Genomic DNA, 23,885 nt, shown 5'->3' with positions numbered 1-23,885 from the left:
CTGATTGAAAATATTTTCACTTGTACTGTAGAGAAAACTGAAGTATCCTGTGAAATTTTTAAAGCACAAATATGTTGATACTGAAGCATGCCTTGCCAAAGTGCAGCAGAATTTCACTCATAGACTGCGTCCTGTCCTTTTACCCAACAGTTTTCACGACCGTATATTAAATCAATAGGGCGTTTCAAGTATACTAAAATTTATTGGAATTTAGAGTGTGATAGCCACAGAGTACGACGTGGCGACGCCACTAGAGATGCTTCTCTATATTTCTGGGACTTGCAGGTAAGCACGGATCTGACTTTATTGATTAAATAACTTATTTGATGAGGGTATTCTTCGGGGTTGCTCCTTTTGTGGAGCCTTCAGCGCCGGTTGGAGTCCCTATTCCAGGGCTCGAGTTGCTTCCACCGCCCGTTCTAAAGCATGCTGTATCAGACCTCGTTGGTCTTCACAGCGGTCGCTGGCCAGCATTGCATCCCATTGTTCCGCACTAGGGTCTTGTATGACTTGTACCACGTCAATCTTTTGGCACGCCCATGTTATATGATACATCGTCGGTCTTCTCCTACACAACGGACATATTTGCGGGTATGCCGTGGGATTATGTAATAATGTTTCGTTCGGTTCGGGAACGTCCCTGTCTATTTTTCACCATATACCCACCACGTATTTGTTGAGATGTTTATGTGGCGGCGCGTATGTACAGCCTTTGTCAAAAATATACAGCCCAAGGGTTTTGCTTCTAAGCACCGTAACAGAGCTCGTTGAGCACCTGCAGCGTTCGAAACCTCGTAGATGACAAATTTCATCCTTGCTCTTCTCTAGTTTACCCATATATTCCAGTATTGTTTCCAGGAGCCTCGTTACAGGGCTTAGAAGCGAACCCCCTGGGCTGTATATTTTTGACAAAGGCTGTACGCCTGCATGGTGCGGATATTGGGGATGTGGATACAGTCGAACCGGTCCAGTACCGTCACCCTAGCACTGCTAAAAACGGCGACGTCACGAGTTTGACGTTTTCCTGTAGAGCAGAAAGGAACGACGAGAAACAGTAACCGGGTATGACGCATTGTAAAGTTTCAAAATGGAATTGAAATTTGCTGCTTGTCGCTGATGCCTAACACTGCAGTTCGACACTGGTAATTGAACTCTTGTCAAATGGTATACCGCCTTCCCCGCGACTCTGAGATCACAGACACGTGTCACCTTCCACCAGCTGGTTTTTCTGCTAAATTGCCTTTCTCTAACATGAAAACAATATGCCTCATCAAGCGATCACATCTCACCACGACGCAGTGGCAAATTAGGCCGTCAACCTAAATGTATTTGCGTTTCTGTGTTTGTTTTCTCTTACATGTATGCCGCCCCCCCCCCCCCACGCACACACATCTAACCCGCGCGCGGTGACACTGTCCCATGATGAAAACGTTTCGAGCATTCACATGACAGAGCAATACGAAATTGATTCCCTTTATAAAAAGCCAAGACAGCGCATAGTGCGAGGTGCTTAGAGTAGTACAGGCGTAGCACTAGCTTCCATGAGAGAGCAAAAAATGCGTTCCTCTTAAATTATTTTCTTCGTAGTCACTAAACTTTTCCTCTTAAGTCTCGCTGAAGCAGTTTCCAGAGGACCAAACAAACTACAACGGGAGGTTCCTGACACATTCAAGGTGAGAAATCATGGCTGCTATTGTTTGAAGCGTAATCACAGCTCTCTCCTTCTCCCGTTAGCCGACCTTCATATCCATTAAGCTTCATAAAGTGATATTCTGTCCACTAAGAATGGGATCGCTTTCGCTGGATTCGAAAGCAGCAAGCATTGATTCAACTGAAGAACACTTTGTTTATTGTCACTTTTCAGAAAAATGCCTCTTTTCCTGTGCCTTTCTTGAGTAATTTACACAGGAAACTGAACTGTCGTCACATCAGGAGGAAAGATTAGTCAGTGCTACAATAGCTGCTATCGCTATTGGTTGCTTAGTTGAAGGATTTTTTTTTTCTCAAGTCATGCCTACAGTGCTTCAGTTGGGGTAAATGCTAAATGTAGGTCCTTTGAGACATCAGGCGCATAATAAACCCAGATTGTCCGAATTATTCGTTATTTTTGTAAGGTTTTCCCTAGGAAGGTGCATGTATATGAGTAGACATAAATATAGAAATATTGGAACTATTACATTTTCGTGTAAAATAAAAGCGATGCTCCATGCGGGAGCACCTTAGTTCACTGTTTACACAGCACGCTATTGATCTAATGGGGTCTGGTGGGCTTTATTTGGTAAGATTCTGCCCTTCATATGAGCAGGAACGTATGAAACAAGCGGACTAATGCAGAAAATATTGTCATAACGGCATGTATATCCGGACAAATAGATAGCTTGTAGTTTGGGTTGGCCGCTTTTGTTCAGTAAGGGAGTGCAAATAAACAGTCAAAAATCACGTTGCTTGCAGGTTAGTCACGCGCTAAAAGTAATGATTCATTTAAGCATTTCAGCTTTATTTCAGCTCTAGGGGATATCTATGACATGCTGAATGATTTCAGGGAGGACTTCAGATGTTGAGCAGTAGGATCCCAGGCAGCAAACACCACTGGGCCAAAATATGTTACTGTGTTGGTAATTTCCGGTCCTACATAGCGTCAATGCATTGCTGACGTAGCACCAATATTGCGCCAATGGTTTGTGCCGCCTGGGACTCTTCCTGCTCTAACGTTTTTCTTACTTGAAGCCTTGCGCTAGTCACCCTTTTGTCCTGGAACAAAAATAAGACAATGGACAGTGATTGTATTAGCGTTCCTATAAATGAAAAGGATATAGATATTCGAGCAAGTCGACTGCTATCGATACATGAAGAAACGGAGAGCGCAAACCGAGGACGGCGTACAAAGGATAGAAAACGCACAATGGTGGTGAGTTTTCTATCCTCTGTGCGGTGCCCTTTGTCCGTGCGTTCCCTTTTTTCATGCAGCTTTTATACCTTTCTTTACGTCAGCTACATTGATGCTTCTGCAATTTAAAATAAAACGTCATAACAAAAGGAAGCACTCCCCTAATACTAGTCGGAGGAGAATACCACGTAGTCGCACATGTAGATTGTTAGATTACGCACAATTCCAATGAAAACAAGAATTTGCCAGAACTTCTGATTTTCTCAAAGCTGACTTACATTTCTCCTTAAGAAGAGATCATCGTGAAATAAGAAGGAACTACTAAGGGACTGCTTGTTTTTTGTTTCAGTACATTGATCCCTAGAAAATTAGGAACGAACAAAGTAGTCTTAAGAGACCCGATAACGCGAGCTTGTTAAAGTGCGGTGCTTCAGGCATGTTATAGATATATACACCTACGGCGTTATTTTGATAACATAGAATATTTTAAGACGTAAAAAACGCAGAAATGCTTAGAAATGAGAAACAACACACAGCTTGAAGTACAGTGGTACACTGCATCAAGGTCCGTTTAGCAACACTGAGACTCTTTAACCATATAGGCTGAACCAGAACCCCATACTACTTACTCATATTTCATGCCATTACACTCTAAACACGGTAAATTTTGGGTAACCTTTGTAAAGGTGCACATTTTCACATTTAAGTATACCTATAATTTAAAGGTTACACAATATTACCTTTCCATTTTTAACCTTTGTAAAAGTTATGAATGGTAAAGATTAGTTCTCTTTATGCATAGGTTATGCAAATTTTTTAGTGCTGTAAATTTACAGAGGTATATATCACTGAGTTAAGCATAGGTTACATGCTAAAAAATTTGTCACTTTTGTACGCTGTAATGACTGGCCTAAACATGGCAAAACTTTTCTTACAACTTGCTGAAGGTGATGAAATGCAGAGGTCTGCTCAATTTAGATTTGAATGGAACAAAAATTGCCCAAACAAGGGAATGGTTTTGAAAGGAGAAAAATGCAAACATTAGTATGGCAGTCAAATTTTTCATGGACTCCAACACATTCAACACTAGAGTAAATACACAACAACCAGCTCTTCAACTATTGTGTACATTTAAAATATATATATATTATATATATTATATATATATATATACATTTATATATACATTTATATATATATATATATATATATATATATATATATATATATATATATATATATATATATATATATATATATATATATATATATATATATATGTATATGTGTGAAGGAAAGACGCCAACAGTCGGCGAGGCCAAGGAAAGCGTTGGGGATGGTACTTTCTTCTTTTTTATGTTTACTTGGATAATCACAGAAATTAGTAATGTAATCTGTTTAGGGGAAAGACAATTAAACACAAAGTAGAAGAAAAAACAACGTGCCAATGGTGGAAACCGAAACCACGACCTCCGGATAACGCGTCCGGTGCTCTTCCAACTGAGCTACATCGGCCGCCGTCCCCCCTGCTACTTTCTTGGGTATTGTGCCGATGTAGGGAACCGAACCCACGACCTCCGAGTAACGCGTTCGGTGCTTTTCCAACTGTTTGATGGTGGGAACCGAACCCACGACCTCCGAATAACGCGTCCGGTGCTCATATATATATATATTGTCACGTAGCCGTTCAGGCCTGTAACCAGGGGGTTGGTTTTAATAGGGGGTTGACCTAGTAAGCACAGAAGAGCAGGTCCAGAGAGCACTGAGTGCCAGCAGCAGACTTCAGCTTCTTCTCGAACGCCACGTGGCCACTTCTTCGAGTCCGCGCACGAGACTCTCGATGAGCAGCCGCGTAGCGGCTGCTGTTGCACACGCTACCATATATATATATATATATATATATATATATATATATATATATATATATGTATATTGAACCAAATGGGCATGCAAGGCACTGCAATATGGACCCATATTACATAATCACGTTGAAAAAGCAACTCAATAAAGCAAGCTCAGATGTCAGAAGTCAGAAGCTCAGAAGTCTTGCTTCGAAAAGTGCTTATCTACAACATACCACTCTTATTGAAATGTAAATAAGTAATTGTAGTACTAAAATGACCAAAATAACAGCAAAATTTTTGAAGACCAACTGCCACGTCAACTTAAAATTGTGTAAGGGATACAACAGACGCAAAATATAAATGATAAAAATATCAGAGAAAGCAATATTGCGATCACAAGTTTTAAGAAAAAGATTAAAATGACTTCAATAACATATCGAGAAAAGGGATAGAAACAGTGCAGATAACATGAGCTTTTTTTAAACTTTCTGCCACATACAAACCTAAACAACAATCAATCGATTTAAACATCTTGCCTTGCAGCACACAGAAATACGTGTACCTATGAGATTTTCAGGGACGCGTAACATCAACGAACTCAGGACAACTTCCCTAGATTATGTAAGCAAAGCCCTTCGTGACTCCTCCTGTCACTACAAAGACTTGTAACATTAAAAGTAGTATAAGCTTGACAACACTTTCATAATACATGAACGTGTGTTCATATACTTCAACCTATTAGAAAGTGAACAATACAAAAACATTTCTTTCTAGAAAATCAGAACATATTGTTATCTGGTGACAAGCAAGGAAGACAGCACAACATGGCGATAGGGTGAAGGACGATTGAATGGATAGACCGAGGGCTTTCTCGCGCCGCTGCCGATCTTCTACGTAACACTTCCCGGGGCCACTGAGCGATCGTCCCGATCTGTTTGCTTGAAGTTGATGGTGACGTGACGGTCAGAGCGTTCAAGGAAAGACAGGAGTGCATGACTTGCTTACCACCACGATGTCTGATGCGTGGGTGATTCACCTTCCCTGTAGCTCTTCAACCATCCGCCACCAAAGCATCCGTGGGACCGATGCCTCGAGATCGTGTCGGGCGGCTTGGGCGGGGGTTTCGTGTTCGGGTCCATCGGTTGTTTCTGGTCATTAGGGTCTTTCGGGTCCTTCGTCTCGGTTTTGGTTGGCCTGTGTGTTCTCCTTGTCTTAAGATCCGGGCTGGGGGCTGGGCGGCGGTAGTTGGTCGGGTCTGGGCTAGAAGATCTGGGGAGAAGCTCCTCGGCGATGTCCCTGGGCCCTTGGTCGATGGTCCCGGCTCCCAGCGTCGATGCTACGTTACGTTACGTTGTGACAATCAAAGAGGACAGCACAACAAGGCGATTGGGTGAAGGATGATTTAAATGTTGGCCTAGCGCGAGGGCTCCTCTCGCGCCACTACCAATCTTCTTCTTCGTAACAATATCATTCTTTTTAAAGAACATCAACAGGCCTTTGAGTTGGTTAGTCAGTAGTCCACTTGGCCCTACAGTGTGCAGGGCAATTTTCTGCAGCAGGATGAGTAAGGCGGGAAATAACTGTGGATTGTCGAGGTTTTATATGTATTACGTCACCAAGTAGCGATGAGGGTGCGAGGTTGCCGTTGCTGATCTAGATCACTTCTTTAATACTTCCAGCCTAAAGGCAAGTGTGTTCAGCACAGTGTGTGTGAGCTGCAATCACTTGAAACTCTTCATGCAGTGGAATCTGTGGAATGTTGAATTAGTCAGTGAGCAACAATTCGCATTTAAAGCATGGCTAATATTCTCACCAGACTGGATTGTATATGGTACACAGAAAGCACGAGAATGTTTAGGAGAATTTCATGATTTAAAAGATAAATGAGTTATTACCGTGAAAAGCCAGGATGCAAAGCAGCTTCGCTTTAACTGTTATTGTGTGCTCGCTGATAACTGATACCACTTGCATCAGCCCAAGCTTGTCACAGTGTAGACGCGAATCTGTTACGGACAGGCGGGCACTCCCAGAGGCTTAAGCTTTTGTTTTTTTTTTTATTTCAACCTGAAAACTAGCGAGACTGCAACAGTTATTCACGCGAAGATCACAAAGCAGCTAGCCACACAACTTGAGGAAGCTCGCATTAAGTTCGTAGTAATCACTCAAGTAGATCTCTAACGGTTTTCATTAAACAATGTCGAGCTCGATGAAGCCATTTCCTGCGTATTCAAATGCTTGTTTTGCGTTTTGTACTAGGCATTTGTGTATTCTACCCACTTAGCCATTAGAGCAATCATGCTGTTAACTATGGTGTTGCACTTCATCAAATCCATTTTTTTACTGTAAACCACCTAAGCAGGATAGGAAGTAAAACGCACAAAGGAATCAATTCGCTAGAAGCGTAAAAATTTGTCAGGGTATATAGTGTCGCTTCATGTCTCTGAAACATCAGTAGGCTGTTTGACATATTGATTAATGCACAGACTATAGTTCGGTACAGCCACACATTCAGTATTTTTACACGTGTATGGCTGCAGCACATTACGCGTGCGGCGAAAAGGACACCCGAAAATGAGCGAAAAGACGTGCAAAGCTGCTGAATTCAATTCGAGAAAAGAGGTATAGTCGCGCATTTCAAGCGTGCTCATCTCGAATTATAAGAAAAACGCATATGTCCGCAACGCGCCCACACTCATGCGAATGGTCAAAACTATACCTCACCGCCTATGCTTACACTTCCCACATTCAAAACCGGGACCTCTAGCATGAATATTTTACATCATGGGAAGCACAATGAAGCCGCCTTTGAATTGGTCTTTTTTATGAGTCACTTAGACTAGGTGCAATGCACATTGGTTGTGTTCAGAGACTGGGCTCACATTTATTTTGGATGATCGTTAATTTCAAAGCGTATTATTTTGCTCTAGAACCGAAGGTAATGAATGCTCAATTATGTAGCCATACGTTCTGTAGCTGCAATTAATAAAGAATATAATGTCTGCTTTCCCACGGCATTTCCCGGTGCAGATGACATGTCGGGGCGTTTCATAGCTTCTCAGGGGCCATCATATGCAGGATAAAAAACCACCTTTATTTAGAACAACGAGGTGTGTTTGAGTTGCAGCCTGGAGAATTTGATTGGATATGCTCGACTCAATATTGGTGGACATGGATTATTGCACAGATATTCGAGGCCTTTCCCCACCCCGTTGGAGTCATGGACATCGACAACGACACGATATTGGATTGTTTATCTGCGCGTCGGGCTGAAATGGACCCCGAAGCTCAAACCGCCACCTATGTGTGGTCGCTGGCGGGCAGTGACGGCAAGACGCGGTGAGTTTGTGTAAACACCTAGATTTGATAAACGCACTTATTAAATACCTAAAAAATATTTCGAAGCGTTCCAACTGAGGAAAATAATATCCGGGGAGCTCCATGATTTCATCTGGTGCCTAAGTGCAACAACGAATTCAAATAATGAATAATAATAGCAACTTCATAATTATTCATTATGTATGTAACGTTATCACGTGTGCACAATAAACTTGAAACCTCAAAACTTGAAACTTGAATGAATGATAGTGTCTGGCGTTGGTCTAATAACGTAATGATGACGTCGACCCTTATATTGCAAGGACTTGCCAAAGAGGGCTTCTTGTCAGAGGTTTTGTTGCAAACTCTAAAGCTGAAGGCTACAAATTGCGCAAGTGAGACCTTCTGCCAGAAAAGCACACAACGGCGTATGATGTGAGAAACAAAAAAATCCAGCTTTAAGAGAAGGTTTAATCTACACGTCAAGGACGGCGTCGAGGTCGGCGAGAAAGCGGGGTTACTCAGACCAGCACGATGATCAACCCTTTCTTCTTCTCCTCCCTCGTTATAATATGCGCGATACAAATTCACAGACAGACAGACAGACAGACAGACAGACAGACAGACAGACAGACAGACAGACAGACAGACAGACAGACAGACAGACAGACAGACAGACAGACAGACAGACAGACAGACAGACAGACAGACAGACAGACAGACAGACAGACAGACAGACAGACAGACAGACAGACAGACAGACAGACAGACAGACAGACAGACAGACAGACAGACAGACAGACAGACAGACAGACAGACAGACAGACAGACAGACAGACAGACAGACAGACAGACAGACAGACAGACAGACAGACAGACAGACAGACAGACAGACAGACAGACAGACAGACAGACAGACAGACAGACAGACAGACAGACAGACAGACAGACAGACAGACAGACAGACAGACAGACAGACAGACAGACAGACAGACAGACAGACAGACAGACAGACAGACAGACAGACAGACAGACAGACAGACAGACAGACAGACAGACAGACAGACAGACAGACAGACAGACAGACAGACAGACAGACAGACAGACAGACAGACAGACAGACAGACAGACAGACAGACAGACAGACAGACAGACAGACAGACAGACAGACAGACAGACAGACAGACAGACAGACAGACAGACAGACAGACAGACAGACAGACAGACAGACAGACAGACAGACAGACAGACAGACAGACAGACAGACAGACAGACAGACAGACAGACAGACAGACAGACAGACAGACAGACAGACAGACAGACAGACAGACAGACAGACAGACAGACAGACAGACAGACAGACAGACAGACAGACAGACAGACAGACAGACAGACAGACAGACAGACAGACAGACAGACAGACAGACAGACAGACAGACAGACAGACAGACAGACAGACAGACAGACAGACAGACAGACAGACAGACAGACAGACAGACAGACAGACAGACAGACAGACAGACAGACAGACAGACAGACAGACAGACAGACAGACAGACAGACAGACAGACAGACAGACAGACAGACAGACAGACAGACAGACAGACAGACAGACAGACAGACAGACAGACAGACAGACAGACAGACAGACAGACAGACAGACAGACAGACAGACAGACAGACAGACAGACAGACAGACAGACAGGTTCCTTCCCGAACCTACACAGACTACACAAAATGTACCCCACACAATACACAAACAAAATCCCATTGTGCTTGGAGACACCCACGCTATATCACACGACGTGGGAATGTCAGGGAATTCCAGTAGCACTTATCATAACAAACCCGAGTGTGGAGCAGTGGGAGGGATTGCTCTCTAGCGACCAGCGGAAAGTCAAGAAGTTCTGATCAGATGGGCCCAGCTGGCGGCGGCATCCTGCGGGGCCCTGGAATAAGGGCGGACGACCACCGCTACGGAAGATGGTAGACATCTAACCACCACCAGCTCTATAGATGAAATAAATGTTTATTCTCTTTCTCTCTCTCCACAGACGCTTCCTCTTCGTCAGCGTCCCGCAAAAGGGGTCCATCTTCTTCTTCACAATGCTCCCCATAGGAAAATTAGCCATCCTGGCGACCTAAGGGTACGAAGATATCATGGGATCGTAGAACAGCTTAAGGCGCAGCACATGGACAGTCTCGCGGCCACGGTGTCGCAAATTGGAGGATGGCGTAAGCAGTTCAACAATGGGGTTCACTGGTGAAGTGCGCTCGACGACACGGTAGTGCCCATGATACTTGGAGACTGGTTTTGTTGAGAGGCCAGGGCTGCCGGATGGAACCCATAGCCACACGGGTGAGCTGGGTTCGAAGTGTGGTGATTTCTTCTGATCGGTGTCATGGCGATATTCGTGGCGCCACTGAGATTCCGTCATGAACGTCCGGCCAATCTGGCAGCATTCTTCGGCGTTCTGCGAAGCTTCGGTCACTGTAGTACATTCTGATGCGTCAGGGTTGTATGGGAGGACTGTATCAAGGGGATGCCGACCTTAAAGCATGCCATGGATGCCGACCTTAGAGCATAAAGAACGCAGGGAAACACGTGCTAGATTGCGTAGTAATGTTGTACGCGTAGGTGATACAAGGGAGAACAATGTCGCAGTTCGTGGGGTTACATACGACGTACTTCACGAGCGTGTCACCGAGGGTGCGACTAAATCGTTCAGTAAGGCCGTTTGCTTGCGGGTGGTAGGCGATGAAAGTCCGGTGATTGATTTTGCACTGAGTGAGCAGGGCTTGAACGACGTCAGATAAAAAAGCATGGCCTCTGTCGCTGAGCAATTCACGAGCACTACCGAGACGGAGAATGAAGTTCGTCAATAAGAAACCGGCCACATCTCGGGCTCTTGGAGCTGGGAGCGCGGCGGTTTCCGCATATCGTGTCAGGTGATTGACGGCGACAACGACCCAGCGATTGCCATCAGGTGTGCATGGAAGAGGGCCATAGAGTTTTGTTCCAATGCAGTCGAAGGGTCTAAGCGGGCATGTGAGAGGCTGTAACTCACCAGCCGAACGGTGAGTGGCAGTTTTGCGGTGTTGGAAAGTCAGACGCGATCGGACGTACCTGAGAACCGAGTTGTATAGGGTCATCCACTTCTAGCTATGATATGGTAACTGCTTTCGAAGCAACATTACGTCCAACCCTGGCGGACATCGATGCACTAGCGGTGCAAACACACAGGGACCCGGAAGTGTTGCTTCACATGGACTGCCAGTTAGCTTTACTGTACGGATAGTTCGGTCATAATGGCGCTTTGAAAGCAGTGACCATGTTATAGCTAGAAGTGAACAAGGCTGTACATACCGCGCCAATAGCAGCGAAGACGGATTCGAGTGTACGTCTTGAAAACTCCGGCGTGGCCACACTGCGGATCGGCATGAAGAGCTGTACATATTTGACTCCGTAAATAGCGCGGATTAACGAGGAGCCATTTCCGTCCACTTGAATTGTAGTTGCGCCGGTAAATGAGGTTATCCCGTATCTCATAGTGGGAAGCTTGACAGTGACGGGCGCGTGAAGGGGTAATCGCTGAATGCACTCCTATTCCGTTACAGAGTTTTTCGCTTCGGCTTTGGTGAGAGTACGACTGGCGTAAGCGACTACGTATTCAACGAAGCCAGGGGGGGCGCTGAGCAAGCACAGCGCCAAGACCGACACCACTAAGGTCTGCGTGCACTTCGGTGGGCGCCAGAGGGTCAAAATGGCACAGGATGGGCGGGGCTATGAGAAGGCGGCGCAAGCGTTTGTACGCGCCGTCGCATGCTGGTCACCACAGCGAGAGGTCTGAGTTATTGCCGTCCAATTCAGTCAGCCGGGCGACAATGGAAGTAAAGTTACGCATAAAACGCACAGGTCCAAAACTCTCCTTAGCTCCTTGATGGTAGTAAATTTCGGAAACGCACTCAAAGCACGAATTTGGCGAGATCAGGACGTATGCCTTTCTTGGACACAACGTGGCCCAAAATGGTTACCTCACGAGCAGCGAAACGACATTTCTTCACGTTGAGCTGCAGACCAGCGTTCGCAAGACATGTTAAGACCTGTTTCAGGCGATAGAGATGGGTCACAAAGTCCGGCGAGAACACCACAATGTTGTCAAGGTAATAGAGGCACGTCTTCTACTTCAGGCCGCACAGATATATCCATCATATGCTCGAATGTAGCAGGAGCGTTACAGAGACCTAGAGGGCATGACGGTAAGTCTGAAGAGGCCATCGGGGGTGACAAATGCTTTTTTAGGGCGATCTTCTGCAGCCATGGGCACCTGCCAGTAACCGGATCGTAAATTGAGCGAGGAAAAGAGTTCAGCACCTTGTAAACAGTCCAATGCATCATCTATACGCGGCAGAGGATGGACGTCTTTCCTCGTGATTTTCGTTAGGCGACGGTAGTCAAAGCAGAAGCAAATAAAACTGTCTTTCTTCCACACCAGGACAGCAGGAAAGGATCAGGGACTGTTAGAAAGCTAAATCACTCCATTCTGAAGCATAGTGTGAACTTGGCCTTTAATAACTCGGCGCTCGGTGGCAGACACTCTATAGGGGCGCTGACGCAGAGGAGCATGGGAACCGGTGTCGATGTGGTGGGCAACAGTTGAGGTGCGGCTCAAAGCAGGCTGGTGAAATTCGAATGAAGAACGGAACTGATGAAGTAGCGCGAGAAGTTCAAAGCGTTGAGGCTCAGGAAGACTAGCATCGATGAAGCGGAGGAAAACTCGGCAGACGTCTGGTCCAGCGTAAGAACAGGCGGTATGAGTGCAGCGGGCTATAAAGCGGGTGTTGCGCCACTGGGAAGAATAGAATCAATGGGCTGGATGGTGCCGAGGCATTTAACGCGATGCAGAGATACGGAAAATGAAAACGTATTACGAATCCAGAGCGCGGTGAGGCCAGCTGACATAGAAACTACGGCGTAAGGCAGGAGAAGATTTTTGCGGTTGAGGTTGAGAAAGATAGGCGATGGGATGAAACATGCATCTGTACAGCGGGAAAAAGCACGAGGCGGTGGGGACAAAAACGAAAGAGCACGCAGGGAGATCGGTATCTTTGGCAACGACGACTTTGGGAAAAGCAACGTCCAACGACAGTTCGTCTAACGCAAAAAACTACAGTTCGGCACGAGCACAGTTGATCCCGCACTATGACCCGACAGAAAGTACCAACTCAAGATAAGATCATGAGAGCAGGAAGGCAAAACAACTAGCTCTATTGCGTAGACAACTTCTTGGACGATGACTCGAGCTGTGCACACCGCTATGGGCTCTACAGGCTGGCAACTTGACGTGCATAGCGAGAATCCTGAAATAGGTGTGGTCACTTTGCACAATGGACGACAAAGACTTGCAGTCATGGCAGAAACAGCACCAGTGTCGACCAGAGCCAGTACAATGCCCTCAACAGGAACTTCAAGATGATTTACGTAAAATACGTGAGGCCTTTTACAGTTCACTTGTTGTGCACTTCTCGCCTCAGGAACTGCCACAATCAGTTTCACTCTTGCGCAGAGATTGGGACACATTGCAGAGGAGATAGGGAGCGGTGATGCGTAGAGGTTGAGCAGCGAGGAGAAAAGGTAGTACGGTCATTCGTAACAGAACCTGCAGACTGATCGGCAGCTGCGCACTAATCTCGGGTCAGCTGCCATGTAGCTGACGTTAGGTGCGGTAGAAAATCATCAGGAGTGCGATTTCGGGAGTACCGGGCAATACGACCCGTAGATCCACAAGAGTAACAAACGGGATGGTTATCACTTTTTCGCCATAGATTACGGGGCTGCGGGCGAGGTGGAACGAAAGGCTGTGGCACCTGAAGAAATTCCTGTACAGGTCCTGAAGGCGTAGCGTACACTACAGTATATCTAGGTGGCCGTGGTTGGGCAGCGAAGGCAGCGTACGTCAGTGGTGAGACAGGAGCGGGGGCGCACGTCATTGGTGGAGCGAAAGGGACGTCGGCGTATGGTCTCAACGGCTGGTGCGGGCTGAGGCATGAGAGCTGGCGGAGGGACAGAGGGAGGGCCTCCGCCACGCGGTCGGCAATGATCTGTCAAGGGGGCGCCAAATTGCGGAAAAGCTCGCAGTTTGTGGGCAGTAGTGATATTTGGCACGCAACTTCCTCCCGGATGAAGTCTTTGAGCTGCTGCAGCAACGATGAGGACTCAGATGTAGCCGAGAGGCCAGAAAGTGTTTCCATAGGCGCGGAAGGCTGTCGAGGGAGGAATCGCTGTTTGCACAACTCATCGTAGCTTTGGCAATGATTGACAACTTGTACAACCGTTGTCAAATTCCGGGTTAACGTTTGAGAGGGGTCACATTCGATGCCCTTCAGGATGTGCTTCATCTTTTGTGCCTCGGACATCTGGCCGTTTACGTGACTGCATAGGTGAAGCACATCTTCAATGTAACTGATAAACGTCTCGCCGAGCTTCTTTGTTCATATCGTGCAAGCGTTGTTCGGCGCGGAGCTTGCGTAGAACAGGACGACCAAACACGATGGTAAGGTTCGCCTTAAATGAGTCCCACTTAATGATACCACAGGTTGGCAACTCCGGTCAAATAAAAGATAATTTCCGTTAACTTCGTTGCGTCGTCCCACGTATTGTATGAGCTTACTCGCTCGTATGAAGCAAGCCAGTCGTCACTGTCGATGCCGTCGGTTCCACTAAAGAGCGCAGTGTCTCGCTGGCATAAGAAGCCAGATTAGAAGATCGGCGGGGCCATCGGGGTGGTAGTTGGATGTTCATCATCGACCATGCGAATTATAGGTAGCGTACGGGTAAGACGCTCCGGTGTGAGGCAAGGGTATCAAGCCGCACCTCCACCAATTTTAAGAGAAGGTTTAATATACATATCCAGGATAGGATGGCGTCGAGGTTTCGTGCATATCGTATAAACATCACAACATAAATGAATACAAAAACTTTTTTCAGCTGTCAACATTCGCATAATAAATTAATTGTTGTGCGCTCTATGTACCATACCAATGTACCATACCATACCAAATAAATATTATAAAATTTTATTATTCTTTTTCTCGCCTCGGTCTAAAACTTATACAACGGCACAAGCACTGCTTACACTAGTTCTGAAATTAATGGTAGTGTAGCGTATGGCTTTTAAGGGGCGAGGCCAAAAATAACTGCCAACCTATGCGCTTAACTTTCCAATTCAACCGGCGATGGCAACAATTGCTGCACATTTTTGGTGCGAAAGCACTGCTTTACGACCAATCTGCAATACTCCAATCTAGAGTTAACCCTGTCGCTAAAATGGCAGAACCATTTCGAAATTGCGAAAAATAATTCTTTCATTCTGTCATAACGCCCGATTTTCGCTATGTTTTGTATTGATATTATGTACCTTTTTGTTTGTCCAGATTTATTCGCGCATTTAAATATTGAATAATGGAATGTAACCACCTTGCGCAGGAACCAGTTTTCTTAGGATGTACAAACCATTTCCAAAAGGCATTCCCGGGTAATGAAATGTGCAGTTAACGCCGCGGCGTTGATGAAAGAACATCTGAACTGATTTATGTTATTTCTAACAATCATGTGTTTATAGGCTTCATCTTACGCCACTGTGATAATACGTTTCGCATATCAGTCCATTTTGTAACCAAAAGATATGAATTGGTTAGTCAACTTTTTGCTGCAACCAACTCATTCCAAAGCTTAGTCTGTGAATTTACCGAATGATGCCCAGTTATAAACTGAAACGAATATTTGTAACTTCACTGTGCCAGGCTTCCGAATGGGTTCAGGTCCTATTGGCATCGGGTTCTCCATCTACTTACGACAAATGACTATGCACACGATGCGAAGAGGCCAGCGTCCAACCACAAGTATTGTGTTATTCAGCAATCAGGCATTTTAAATCATCAGTGACGGGAGAACACTCTACCACGCAGTTGGACTTGTCTTCATTTATTTTCTGCGCAGATTCTTTGCTCTGGGAAATCGACGCTTTTTTAGATGTTTGACAAAATGTTTAAAGGAAAGGTTCTGTCTATAGAAGTTATAAATATTGGTCCATTACGTGGGCTCTTAAGAATCGCCTGCTATACCTAATACTGCTTGAGTAAACATATTTGATGCTGAAATAATATTTCAGATTAGACGCTTCGCTACGCACAGAGAAAATGCGGCAGCTATGCATAGTTATGATGCTAGGCTGACGCGTTATAAAGCTGGGATAAAAAAGAAAATCGGGGATGTCAGCTGCTTATATTCTATGGCGGAATAGTCATTACTTCGTGTGTTACTCTAAAATGTTAACACTGTCTGTTGCCACTGCATATTTTTAAACAGAATGTGTAGTTGTTAAAAACTGCAGCAAAAAAGAAAGCCTTAAATACTTAAAGAACCCCTAACCGTCTATCCCATCAACCTGAGCAGAAGGTACACAAGTTGCAGCATAAAAAAGTAAGCATGATACCAGGCGTAGCCAAAAGATAAAATTGAATAATAGGAAGCTTATAACAGACGTTATGCAGAATATCAATTCAGATTGCTATGTATAAACAGCTAAATGCTTTAGGGAAGCAAGGAGTCATTTTTTGAAGGAAAAAACTTTCTGAACAGCAATAGGGGACTAAAGGTAAAAGCAGTTACCTCATTTGACAGATGTCGTCGCTAAACAACTGATGCTCATTGAGAAAGCTTATTCTGTTCAAATGCTAAATATTGGCTACATCGCCATTACTTTCTAATGGTGGTTTTGGTTTATCGTGTTTAACGTCCCAAACCGACCCAGGCCATGAGAGACGCCGTAATGGTGGATTTCGATAATTTCGACCACATGCGTTCTGTAGCATTCACTTACTCAGCCTACAGACGCCTTGTGTTTCGCCTCCGTCGAAAAGCACCCGCTGCGACCGGAGTTTGATCCCGAGTCTTTAGGTTCCGCATGGACTGTCCTAACCACAGAGCTACCTTAGCGGAGCTCTTTGTAAATATAATGTGGTACTTATTCTAAGGGTTAAAACTCACATTTAGTTGACTTGCGGAACAAATGCTTAGTTGCAGTGTTTACAGCTACAAATATGTCTTATTCTGCTGGTAAAACTTGCATATAGTAATAAATAACAAAGAATTTGTTATGTTTGGTATGGGGGAGTTAACGTTTCAGTGCGACCCAGGCTATGAGAGATGCCGTATTGAAGAATACTCCGGAAATTTCGAACACCTGCTGCTCTTAAACGTGCACTGAAATCGCATGCCACAGTGGCGCAATGCTTTTTACTTTCATCGCAAAGTGGCCGCTACCACCGTTATGCGATCCCGCATCCTAAAGTGCAGCTGTCGATCGCCCTAAACACTATACCACCGCGGTGGGCGAGAGAACCACGAAGTAAAGTGTTAAAGACAGCGTATATTTTTCTCGCATCTGATGAGTGTGGCTTTTCGCATATTGATAATTTCACCGTGCGGTACTATTACAAGGCGTAGGGCGTTTTCTGCGCTAATATTTATGCTTTAGTAATTTGTGGCACTTCATTCTTCACACAACACCGAACTCTTCCCACAGACTAATATACAAATTCCTTGAGATTTTGCTGTCTACATCAAAATGCACATGGTCCTGGCCTGCAATCTGGAGCCTCACAAATAGATTATATATTTTAGAGCTGACGTTTTCAAGCAAGTTAAACAGCTCCAGAAAATATACATTACTTTAATGCTCCCAGCGATACCAAAGTGCGCGTCACGTGGTAGGTCCGGTGATGCGGCTAGCCAGAGATGATGTATTTTCATGTCTGGCCATCTAATGAGAACAGAGTCGAAAAATCTCCTGTGCGAACACTGTCTCTAAAAATATCTCACTATGCTAAAATTGCTGCAAAAATAAATTAAATGAGGCTAGTTCGAGAGACTTTATAACATGCGTTCCTTTAAAAAATCAAGATTTAAAAAGACAAACGAAACAAGCGTTTTTTAGCTACCATTGCTAACCTATCTGGTTTTCACTCCTAATGTGTGCATGCAATATTATTTTACAGAGCACATATTCCAGTCTACAACATACCTGGAGACTCTCCTGATGCTACTCGTTACAGTGTTGGTTCCAGTAAGCAAATAACTTTTTGTTCCTATAAGCATTCTTCAATCAATATGTATAGATACCTGATCAATTTCTACATGTTGATACTACCTGATAATTTCTGGTATCATATGAAACGATCAACGACGTCATAACGTTGAATGAACGCAGGAAATTAGATTCTTCACGCTTTCGTAGAGCTAGCGGAAGTTAGCATGTTCGCGATGTACCCTGTAAAGGTGTAATGTGTTCGTATCTGTTGTCACCCGTCTATGCATGACGTATTCAGCAAAGGTATAACTAACTCTTGTCAGTTTTCACTAGTCTTTTTAATTGCCGTTTTCGTTACATTTGTGCGCGTATAAGTAATCATAATAGATTCAAAAAGGTACTTGTTGATACGCTGGGAAAAGTATCCCGCCCCCTAGGCGCCTGAGGTGCTGTCCCTTAACGTCATTTCTGCCTATCCACAGGACCAAGCATTCGCGGCTGTTTGTTTTGTCCCCATCATATACCTACTTTTCTTACCGATTTCTGAGCCCGGACCGTCACCTATCCCCTGCGGCTCCAAACAGTGCTGGCGTGACTATGGGCAGTGGAAATCGAGCCTTTTTCCTCCTCAATTACTGGAAGAATAAAAACAAGTAAAGGCATAAAAAAATCTAAATCAATAACAAACTTTCACTTCTTAAGGAGGGCTATGAAGTAATTTCGACCACCTGGGAATATTTAACGTGCGCTGACATCGCACAGCACACGGAAACGAAGTGGCGTCCGTATGCTGTGCGATGTCAGCCTACGTTAAAGATCCCCAGTCATGTCAGACTCCCGCACGGCCTGCCGTAACTATCTTAGCGGTCGGATTGGTGCCGCCAGCTGCCTAATCCTCGTCGCTAACCCTCTGAAAAGGATCAGTGTGATCTGGATTCCGAGACACCAGTCGATGCCCGGCAATTAAGCCGCCCATCGACATGCTCGAGCGCTCCTTCCCTGAGCCTCCCCTCTCCCGGATCACACGTATGCCTCCCCGATCCTTACATACACAGAACTGCTTGAACACTACAGCATGTCTCGCCGTACACTACCTCCCCCTTCGCCCACCCTGTCTACTCAAGAAGCAGCAACTTACCGCCGCCTGCAAACTAATACCTTTATTACACCATTTCTCCTAAACCTCCGGTACTCCTCCCTTTGTTCCCCTGACTGGCCACATTGCGGTGAACGGGCGACGCTCTGTCACATGGATTGGGCGTGCCAAGTTACCGTTTCTTTAAGTCCCTCCCTCACCCCTGCATGGAAGATTGGGAGGCCACCCTGCAGGACCCCTGGCCGGAGCGCCACAAATGGCTGGCTCGCCGCGCTGTTATTGCAGCCACGACCAACGGGACCTTGGACTGAGCCCCCCCCCCCCCCCCCCCTCGCTGACTAAATAAATAAAGGTGTTTTCTATTCCTCCTCCTCCTCCTCAGGGAGGTCGAAATTGCTCCGTCGCCCTCCACTGCGGCTCTTTTTTCTGTCTTTCCACTTTCACTCCCACCTTCCTCCCTTCGCTTACGGCGCGGTTAAGGTATCCACAGAGCAAGTGCGATAGATACTGTGCCTTGCCCTTTCTGTGAACCAATTATTAATAATAATAATAAGTTTTGGGTCACTAACTGTAGATGTTGGATGCATTCAAATTCCCGGGAGTTAGAGGCATAAGATAAAAAGTGCCTAGACTCTAAGATGTTTCAATGACGTTTTACGAAAAACTAACAACAACAATGCCCTATAAGAAGGTTCGTCACTGGAGTTTTTCAGTCGGGCATTATGGCTAAGTTATCTAAGTTATCTTAGATTGGTAATCAACAAGGAAAAATTGTCTGTATATATCTTGCTCTGTTGGGTACAAAATTTAAAATCCACATAGTATAGACGACAAAGAATTATCGGTGTCGTGTTCTCGTTAATATCAGAGTTTGATTTGTGTTTTTGAAATGAAGGGAAAGGACGCAATAATTGAAAAATTGCCACGTTACTGTTCGTTTCTGCGTTCAGTGTGCCCGCCGTCAAGCGCATGCAAAAAAAAAAATTATGTTCAGAAAGGTGCAGGGACGAAATACACACAGGACGCAGCATTGCTTACGGGATAAGTACGGTCACAATATTAAGGCGAAAGCCTTTAATGGCTCCTGCTGTCGTGGACAAAATGTGTCCCACTTTTACGCCTGCTCTGACTAGCCGAGGCGAGATGACGTCATAGAGTTATCGACCAATCACAGAACACGACCACAGTATGTGCGAATGCTGGCCTTATATAGCCATATGCCAATCAAGGATCGTTTATAATTAATGCCAAATTAATAGCTAATTGAGTAATTCATTGTGCACTATTTATTGTCTGAACAATTGAATTATTTACCTACTTAATTACAAATTATTGACTATTTCTTCACAAAATAAATTATAAATTTTTAATTACTGTCAGTTGCTTATCAGAATGCGGCGCTCGGGCTTTCGCATTTCACTACTTTAGTCTCTAAAGTCCCTCTTATTTTTTATTTTTTTTTTGCTAGACGGTGATGCTCCGGGCTAAAGGAGTCACTTAATTGTGGTCTTATGAAACTTGATTATTAATTAAGCGTTAGATATGCTCCCTCTGCTAGATAGCTGTCCACATGAACATAACTGTTAATCTTTTTCCAGAAGCACTAAATGGTGTCACCCTCCTCAATTTCTTTCTTGGGTAATTGAAAATCCAGTAGGTGATACAGTAGCAGACAGTTTAACCGAATCACGTTTTATCATGAATCTCTCATCGTATCACTTATTTGGTTCAGTCATATATGCGTTGTTCGTAGAAAGTTTTCAACTATAGTAAACAAGAACAATTATCATGAGGTCGAACTGCGGATGACCTGATTTCCTTGCATGCATCGACCAGAGAGATGTAAAATGAAACCTGCCTGAGACAAGGCATCGCATATCGAAAAGGGTTCTCTCTGTCACTTCTGTTACCGCATAAGCGCTGAATATATGTATGGTTTAAGTGATTAAGAAATAAAATACATCTGGTGTTTGGTTCGGGCTAGTTGGTAGCAATTACTTGAAAATATAGCGCGACACCAAGTGTTATTTAGATTGTACTCTGCTGTGCGTCTGCACACCAACTGATAGTTGAAACGGCTCCTATATATTATATCTGATGTTTTCTCAAAATAAATTTGCAAGTAAGCGCCCGTAGAAGAACCAGAAATGAACAAGGAAAAGTCCCAACGGGGAGACAAATTTATTTTGTAGATTCATGGTGAGCGGCATGGTTTTTCTTTAGTTAGTGCGTTTTCGCTGCGCTGTCTGGACATCGTGTATAACGAATTTGGTACTGAAGTTCGTTATAAACGGGTTTGGTTATAGCGAAATACTTTATATAGCGAACAAATTGCGTTGAATTACGCAGTTCGTTATAACCGGGTTTGACTGTATGTCTACTTAGGACAGGTAGTAACCGCAGATCCGGACCATGAAAAGGAAATAACAAGAAGAATAAGATTGGGATGGAGCGCATTTGGCAAGCACTCGCAGAATATGACTAGAAGCTTATCGGTATCGCTCAAGAGGAAAGTATACAACAGTTGCACCTTACCTGTACTCACCTATGGGGCTGAAACGTGGAGGCTACCCAAGAGAGTTTTACTTAAGTTGAGGAAAACCCAGAGGGCTACGGAACGAAAAATGGTAGGCGTAACATTAAGAGATAGGAAGCGTGCAGAGTGGGTCAGAGAAATAACCCAAGTTACCGACATTCTAGTGGAAATTAAGAAGAAGAAATGGGCATGGGCAGGACATGTAGTGTGAAGAGAGGATAACCGATGGTCGCTTAGGAGAACAAACTGCATGGATTCCAAGAGAAGGAAAGCGTAGCAGGGGGCGGCAGAAAGTTAGGTGGGCGGATGAGATTAAGAAGTTCGCGGGGGTCAAGTGGATGCAGCTAGCACAGAACTGGGTTAAGTGGAGAAATATGGGAGAGGCCTTCGCCCTGCATTGGCTGTAATCAGGATGATGATGATGCGTGATGAAGAATAAGAAGAAGAAGAAAAAGAAGAAGAAGAAGGATAAGATGATGATGATAATGATGCCCGTCGCGTCTTCATCTGTGCCGTCCTGATCTTTATCTGCGTGCGCTATGTATTGAAGTAAAATACATCTTTATACGCGAGGCTTGATTAATGATTGCTGCACAACCCCCAAATAAAAAAGTAAGTACACAACGCCATTAAAACATGCGGTGAAAAGTTTTGCAATTTCATCTTTAAGCCAGTCGTTTTTGTAGTTCTGCAGAAAATGTTACTTTCATGAGCAAAAAAAAAGATTTGTAGATAATTGCTGCTTTCATTTTTAACACTAGAAAAATTGTTAAGCATCTTTCTTTCTTTGCAGGAGATGGTCCAGTTGAAGTTGGCTACTTCCGCTACACCGATTTCAAAGATTGCGCGATTCTTGAGATATCGCATTTTGGAGACCGTGAGAAAATATTTCTCTTACTGCGCGCACTTCCATACTTTCCACTAATTTCTATTCAAGCAAATTTATCTTTAGAAATATTTCATTGAGCAAGTGAACCCACTAAAGACCCCAATGCATTTATATACTATATAGCATTCTGCTAAGGGGTAGTCTACTAACGTCATTTTGACTGTTCGTTTTGCTTGTATATTATTTTTTCGGCAAAAGCCTGTAAGTTACTCACATAGTCAGCATAGTTTCACACCAGAAGATCCGGAACTGGGCCGGGTGAAATCTTGAACTGATTAAAAAACCAAACTGCGATGGTTGCTTTCGTGCATTGACACCTTTCCTAAATGATGGCAGTTATTCCAGTGCATTCCAATTTTTGGTATCATTAGACCTTCTCCTTGAACTAAGTCTTTAGGTAGGGTATAATCCAACTTGCAGCAGTGATTGCATCATAGTAATGAGGTAAAGGTGCGATGGTAACCGAATAAATTCATACAGCGTCCACAACGAACGTTCCACATCAAAAGAGCTGTAAATATGTTTCCAAGATGCTTTACGTTTCTGCAAGATTTGCCTATTTGTCACGCTTTCGCACCTCATTATCGAGATGACTTATTCCCTGTTCCCTTTACAGAATGCACACTTTGGGTCTCAGAAGAAGTGCGGGACTCTATTCCGGCCAAGTGCCTCGAGCAGTACGCCGACATTTGTGGTGAGGGCGCTCCCATCTACGACAAAGAAATGTGCGAAGACGCCGACAAGTAGGCAATAATTGGCAGAGGAATGCAAAGTGATTTGAGACAATAAAAATAAATGTGTTCTTTTTTGTAACCAGATAATTTGTACTCACAGCTTGATCGCTGAATTTTTCTAGCTGAATGTAGATAATAAATATTCCGGTGACTCAGAATTAGCCAAACCAGACCGTATTGGAGCTCATCAATGTTGCTGGCCTCCAAGCGCGTTCTGGGGAACGAAATCTGAGGTCTCTTAGTTTGAACAATAAGGAATATGGGTGAACGCTTAGGCTCCGCCATAAACGCAAGAACAGATAACGGCCCATGATTCCCTTTAATTACGTTATGTAACCATTTACATTTCACGTTTTCATTCCCTCTTCAAATTCCAGAGGTGCTTGTAACATAGAATGCCTGCATTTCTCAATGAAATGCTTAAGCGACGTCATCCGTCATTTTGCAGTAAAGGTGTCTCTAGCACTGCATTCTTCACTTCAGTGCTTACAAA

General features: G+C 44.4%; 1 protein-coding gene across 1 annotated transcript; it reads left to right on the top strand.

The window, feature by feature from the left end:
* Positions 1 to 1,494: 1,494 nt before the first annotated feature.
* Positions 1,495 to 23,436, top strand: LOC146209369 (uncharacterized). Its single transcript, XM_084587394.1, has 5 exons — positions 1,495 to 1,673; positions 7,916 to 8,067; positions 18,106 to 18,173; positions 22,563 to 22,646; positions 23,275 to 23,436. The coding sequence occupies exons 2-5, from the start codon at positions 7,949 to 7,951 to the stop codon at positions 23,403 to 23,405; spliced, it is 402 nt and encodes a 133-aa protein (XP_084443520.1). The 5' UTR covers positions 1,495 to 1,673; positions 7,916 to 7,948; the 3' UTR covers positions 23,406 to 23,436.
* The last annotated feature ends 449 nt before the right edge of the window (positions 23,437 to 23,885 follow it).

The sequence above is a fragment of the Amblyomma maculatum genome, chromosome 1 (assembly GCF_055883805.1).
Source record: "Amblyomma maculatum isolate TAMU_Amacu chromosome 1, ASM5588380v1, whole genome shotgun sequence".
Lineage (NCBI taxonomy): Eukaryota > Metazoa > Arthropoda > Arachnida > Ixodida > Ixodidae > Amblyomma > Amblyomma maculatum.
The sequence above is the reverse complement of the archived record's forward strand: the minus strand, read 5'-3'. Positions and strand labels throughout refer to the sequence as shown.

Excerpts from the sequence above, each read along its gene's own strand:
- LOC146209369 (XM_084587394.1), top strand. The coding sequence starts at position 7,949 with ATGGACATCGACAACGACACGATATTGGATTGTTTATCTGCGCGTCGG. Across the intron at positions 8,068-18,105 it reads GGCAGTGACGGCAAGACGCG|AGCACATATTCCAGTCTACA; the intron begins GTGAGTTTGTGT and ends ATTATTTTACAG. Across the intron at positions 22,647-23,274 it reads GATATCGCATTTTGGAGACC|AATGCACACTTTGGGTCTCA; the intron begins GTGAGAAAATAT and ends TTCCCTTTACAG.